The sequence below is a fragment of the Chaetura pelagica genome, unplaced genomic scaffold, assembly GCF_000747805.2.
Source record: "Chaetura pelagica isolate M959 unplaced genomic scaffold, ChaPel_1.0 scaffold67, whole genome shotgun sequence".
NCBI lineage: Eukaryota > Metazoa > Chordata > Aves > Apodiformes > Apodidae > Chaetura > Chaetura pelagica.
In genome coordinates, this window is record NW_009954107.1 from 2793997 (window position 1) to 2799996 (window position 6000).

Genomic DNA, 6000 nt, shown 5'->3' on the forward strand with positions numbered 1-6000 from the left:
CATTGGAAAATGCACCTAGATTAGGAATGTGTTCATTTCAACCATGTTCCTTTAGGAAAAAGCTGAAGAAATTAATTTATAATAATATCAATAATTTATTTGAGTAGGTAAAAAAAAGTTTCAGCTTTGTAATTTTACTTATCTTAAATTTAACTTGTATTTACTTTTGTATAATGTTAATGTTTGGCAAAATATCATAGGCTCATAGAATGGTTTGGGTTGGAAGCGACCTTAAAGATAATGAAGTTCCAACCCCCCTGCATGGGCAGGGACACCTCCCATTAGACCAGGTTGCTCAAAGCACCATCCAGCTGGCCTTGAACATTTCCAGGGATGGGCATCAACAACCACCCTAGGGAACCTGTGCCAGCGTCACCATCCTCAGAGGAAAGAATTTAATCCTAATGTCTAACCTAAATCTACCTTCTCTCAGCTTAAAACTGTTACCCTTCACCCTACCACTACATACCCTTGTAAAGTCCCTGTGATAATTGTGATCTTGTGCAAGACCTCCTTGAAATAATTAACAATATTAGAAGGACATGTTGTACACGCACTTAGAGATTCAAGGGCTGACTGAGCCTGCTGTTTGGATTTGTGATGGGTTGAGCTGTGCTGTACATCTAGAGGCCAACCAAGACTTCACCCCTGTTTGTTGTGCATTGTGGTGGTGACTCCACATGCTCCCTGTCTGTATCTAAACAGCCATTATGAGCTTCTCTTCCCCTCCTACCCATAGCAGTAGCTGCTGATGTAATAACAGCTCTCTGATCCTTGGACTTCAGCAACAGAGAAGACAGACAGAGAGCTTGAAGTTTTGCTTCGTAGCATTTAGTCCTCCTTCTGCTAGAAATGGGGCAACTGGTCCAGCCTCCCTCTATGGTACTTTTGCTGGTGGAAGAGGCAGTTTCTACCATGTATCCTGTTTCTTCCTCCCCTCCTGGGGAAGGAAGCACTGATAATTTGTTATAAGCTCTGCCCAGAACACCTTTATTTTCTTGTGCCCACACAGCAGATGTAGCAGCTCTTACTTCTTCAAAATTTTGGTACCTTTTCTGTTGAGATGGAAACACCTTTTGCCCTTAGGATAAGCCTCATAATTGAATTTGGTGTTAATGTCTGGATCAGTAGCCAAAATCATGTGAAATATAGGGTGTAGGCCTTTAGGACAGTCTGAACTTTGCTCAGTGAAGTGGTCAGTAAATATTGACTCTAATTTGGTAGTAGGAATGAGCAGAGCACTATTTCAGCCTTACCTTGGGCTTTTGTAAACAGAGACAGCGGCTTCAGCCAGAATTCATCAACTAATTGGTCATGCTTCCAGCTGCGCAAGAGCATTAATCATGTGAAAAGTTGTTTGCTTTCAGTGCTGCTATCTATGCATTTTTATAAATATCCTTCAAAAATTACTTTTAAAATAACCATCTGGAAGAGGCCCTACATACAAAGACTGCAAGACATTGTATGGACGCATGAAGCTATTTTGCCCGTGAATTAAATGGAGTTAAGACAGTCAGACACATTCAGATGTGGTATAAACTCTGACTTTGCCTTGCAAAATTAAATTCCAGTTATTTTGAAGGAAAACAAAGTTTTGCCAGTGGTCATAAATAACTGAGTCTTTTAGAAGATTTCCAGAGGACAAGAGACCTGCTAAAGCATTACATTAACTCAGTGAAAATCATGACATTTTCCACTAAATTCCTTAAAGGACTTAATAGCATTTTCCTCAAAAAACACAGTATAACTCTACATGGATCAAAATAAATACGTGAATTGTGGGGTGAAATTAGTATTTCACAGTTGAAAACAGATTGCACCAAATATTGTTGAGCATTTGTTTGCTTCTGGATTGAGGTATCTGAATTAAAGTATGATTTCCCTTTTTTTCTTCTGATGTCACAAACTCTAATATTGAAAAACAGGCATTTGGATACAGCATGATAGAAACTTAATGTTGTAAAAATTAAAGATTGTTCCTTTTTTCTTTAAATGTGGCATAGAGCTTGTAAAGATTTCAGAAAAATATTTTCCTTGATGAATTAAGGTTTTTCCTCCCCAGCAGAATACTTTCTGGCTACAAGCAAAGTTCTACTAAGGTTTCATACAGGGATGGAGAACTGTTGAGTGGATTGCATTATCTCAAACACCATAATCTGTGGCGAAGGCTGGGTTTGGTGGGCTTGCCCTTACAGGGCTTCATCAGCAAATGTGACTAGAAATGGTAGGCTGTGGCACTGTTTAGGTGCCTGTCTGTGAGCAGAAATATTATGCTTTCTGTTTCGATAGCCTCACAATTAAATATATCAACCCCTCCCAGGGGGTTGAAAATTTCGCTTCTAACACAGTTTTGGAAAATCTGTGATGCACAGGAGTTGGTAAACTGTTTGCAACAGGCTTTGTAACAGCTTTCCTTTTTGACTTACCATGTTGGGTGATATTTGAGTCTGCCCCATTTCTTAAATATATGCTTTTTTGAATGGCAAAGTTTGACTGTGAAGTAGTCATTCTTTTCAAAAGATGAATGTTTTACATGGGGCTTACCTGAAGAGGTAACTCGTAGTTTGAACAGTCAGTGAAAGCTTAAGGGTCTATAATTACTGTGCATTTAAGTTGTAGCTTATTTTGCAGTTTGTGAGCTGAAATCGCCTTCAATGAGTGACTTTCTGTGGGGCCTAGAAAATTCTGGCTGGCTGAAGCATATCAAAGCCATTATGGATGCTGGCATTTTTATTGCAAAGGTAAAGTGTGTAAAATGAGAACAAAACTTGGACTAACCAGATACAGAAAGTGAGGACCAAATTATCTTCTTTTGGGTAACTTCTGTTATCTTCAGTGAGGCTGCATATGAAAAAAACCCAAACATCTTGCAGTGCTGCATCTATGAGGACAGATGATTCTTAGGTGCTGTTGTGTGGGTATTTTGTTAATATGGTTTAAAAAGTTTGTGTTCTTCACTAAATAATTCAAATGTACCAAAGCCTCTACTAGCCTGTATCTTGTTATGTCAGGTATCTGAATGTCCTTACTTTATTCCCCAGCAGTGATTGTCACTGTTTGTTTCCCTGTTTTTCTTTCTGCCTCCTTCACTGATTTCTGGACATTTTCTTTCTTGAAGATTTCTGTCAGAGGACTACTTCTTTGATGGTAGCTGTAATATAGGAATATTAGCTACTACATTATCCCCTCTGAGTTACTTAGTAACCAATTAACTTCACCTTCTAAATCAACTCCTGTGTTTTACTCTGGCCAAACTCTCTACCAGCTTCTAGTGTTACATGCTTGAAAACTGTTTCGGAAAATATTTGTTGGTTTTGGTAAGAAATTATTTCTCCTAATCTCATCCAAAGTAATGCAGATATTTGACATCTACCAAAAATAGTTTCAATTTTATTACCCCATTCCTTTTGCTCTGCCTTTTATTGTTTTGGTTCTTTTGAGATTGTGATAACGATTTCTTTTAGGCCTTTTTATTCACATGACCTGATACAGGTTTCCCTATTCAGTAACTCTGTTTTTCTTGCCTTGCTTCTTTCTGCTCAGCAGACAACTGTAGTTTCTTACCTGAACAGCTACTGCCAGATAAATTTCCATGTTATTATTATTGCCAGCCTTACCAGCTGTCATTAGCTTATAGAAAGCAGGTAATTTACATTAGTTCTTGTGAACTTTTCCCCAGTGGCTGGTCTTAAAATACTGTCCAAAATAAATCTACCCCTTGTTCATGTGCTTGTTAGCTTCATGCCTCCTCAGATGTGCTTTTTGACCTATTCTTATTTGTACTGTTCCCAGTTCTCAGTTACTGGTCTCCTGCCCACAGGGGTTCTATTTTGGTAGAATTTACTTGTCTCTTGAGATAAACATAAATAATTTATTATTATTTCTCATTCCCTATTAAGCCCAAACTTAATTTAAATGTTTATTTTTCTAAGCAGTGTCTTTCCTAGCCTATTTTATTTCTCTACTTCCTAAATTTAGTTTTATTTAGCAATGACAAAGGCCAAAAACCTCAGTTTAAAAAAACCCACTTAAGTTCCAAAAATAATGCAACACCACATGTTGCTGAGTATGATCTCTTCCTTCTGTGTTTATGAATAAAATGGGATCCCTCCCTACCCAGTTATTTACATTAAAGATACAATATTGCTTATTAGTTATGGAAGTTTACCACTAGCACAAGCATCCCCACAAACCTCCAAAAGTACATCATCGGTGCACAGTCCACTGTGCTGTAATGATATCCATGCCAGCACTGGCATCAGAAACAGATATGCCATTACTGACATGACCATCAAGAAGCAGAACTGAGTATAGAAAATATGGCTGCTCTGTTGCTGGTATGTGAGTTAAAGCATCAGCGTCATCTGAATCTGCTCTAAGTAGTTGTCTGCTCTGGCAGATGGATGTATTTTAATTGAAACAGGTCCCACATTCTCCTGTAGCAGAGCATAAACAGGTGATGCTGCATCTGCCATGTGGCATGGGATGGGATGAGAACAGACTTTTCAAATGGGAAGAATAACACTCAATATAATGCAAGAACTCTGTGGCAGAAGTAAAGTCATGAACAAGGTTTCCCAGTTTCAGATTAATACTGTCTATATGGCACTGTCTTGCTGTTCCTTGCTTACCATTGCCTTTCCCCCTCCTTGTGAAATTTCTGACTTTTTCTGTATTCTTAGGCTGTGGCCGAGGAAGGTGTGAGTGTGCTTGTTCACTGCTCTGATGGCTGGGATAGGACAGCCCAGGTTTGCTCTGTAGCAAGCCTTCTATTGGATCCATATTACAGAACTGTGAAGGGATTCATGGTAAGCAGGTTCTTTTTCACAGAACAAACAAAAAAATTACGGGATAATTTAAGATTAGCATCTTTGGTTTAAATGGAAAATGAGCCTTCCTTAAATATGCCTTTTTTTTCAAATAGGAAGGAAGGTTTTTATCTGTCCAAATTACAGACTCTCGCTTTCTATACGAAATGTTACAAAATGTGGAGAACAGTTGGGAACCCTTTATTTTTTTTCCTAAGCTTGACCAAGGAGCTTTCTCAGAGCCTAAGAAGTTTTTGTGCAAGAAAGGGTTTGTATTCAAAAGTGTGTCAGAAGTGTGTGCTCCCTAGTCATTAGGTTGCAATGAGCAGCTATGTTGGAAAATCTGTTCCTTTCCCAAGCAAAGCATCACTGGCAAAGCACCTAGGAATGCTTATCAAGTTACTGGTCACACATCCTTGAAAGAAGTTTGAAACATTTTTAGGTTCTATTTTAGAAAATGATAAGTCAAGCTAGTTGAAGTTGTGTCAATCTATTGGCACCCTACCTGCATGAGTGAAGAGTGCTTTCTCTCGATTTCACAGTGCTGTTCATCTGTCATTATTTTTTCTTCTTATTCTGAAAGTTATCTGGGATTCTAATACTGCTTGCCAACACTGTCCTTGCTTGTAACTTTTCTGCTTATTCTAAGAATTGACTGGGATTCCAATACTGCTTGTTTACACCACTCTTCCGCCTGCTTCAGCATGTGGCAGCTCTGCTCCACAGCACTGAATGCAATATTCTCATTTTAGGTGTTAATTGAAAAAGACTGGGTTTCCTTTGGTCATAAATTTAACCACAGGTAAGGCAATGCTATGGTTTTCCCATATATATATATATTTATGTAGTCAGTAACTGCTGCCATTCCACTTTAATTTCCTTGTTGTCTTTCAAAGCATCTAAACAGAATGTGCTCAGGAAACTGCCATACCCTTCTTTCCTACTATATCATTTAGTTGCCTGGAAAAATCAAAGTAAAATATTTTCATATCAGTCTTTATATAATGCACCCCAGGAGTGCTATTTGGAATCCTGAATTCTGAGTTGCTACGAGTGTTGAGAGATCCATGTGAGAGAAAAATAGTGTGTATGTGGCTTACAAAATCCTTTGGACTCTATCAGATCTTTCAGTAGTGCCAAAATTCCCTTTCAGGAAATCTGCAGCTCCACACCACCTGTGAAATTCCAGCAG

General features: G+C 38.5%; 1 protein-coding gene across 1 annotated transcript in view; it reads left to right on the top strand.

The window, feature by feature from the left end:
• Window positions 1-6000, top strand: part of MTMR7 (myotubularin related protein 7) — a 29573-nt gene that overhangs the window by 17732 nt on the left and 5841 nt on the right. Inside the window, exons 8-10 of the mRNA XM_010002512.1 lie at window positions 2632-2741; window positions 4683-4808; window positions 5561-5610. Coding sequence (XP_010000814.1) covers window positions 2632-2741; window positions 4683-4808; window positions 5561-5610 — 286 coding nt within the window. The remainder of the gene's footprint in view (window positions 1-2631; window positions 2742-4682; window positions 4809-5560; window positions 5611-6000) is intronic.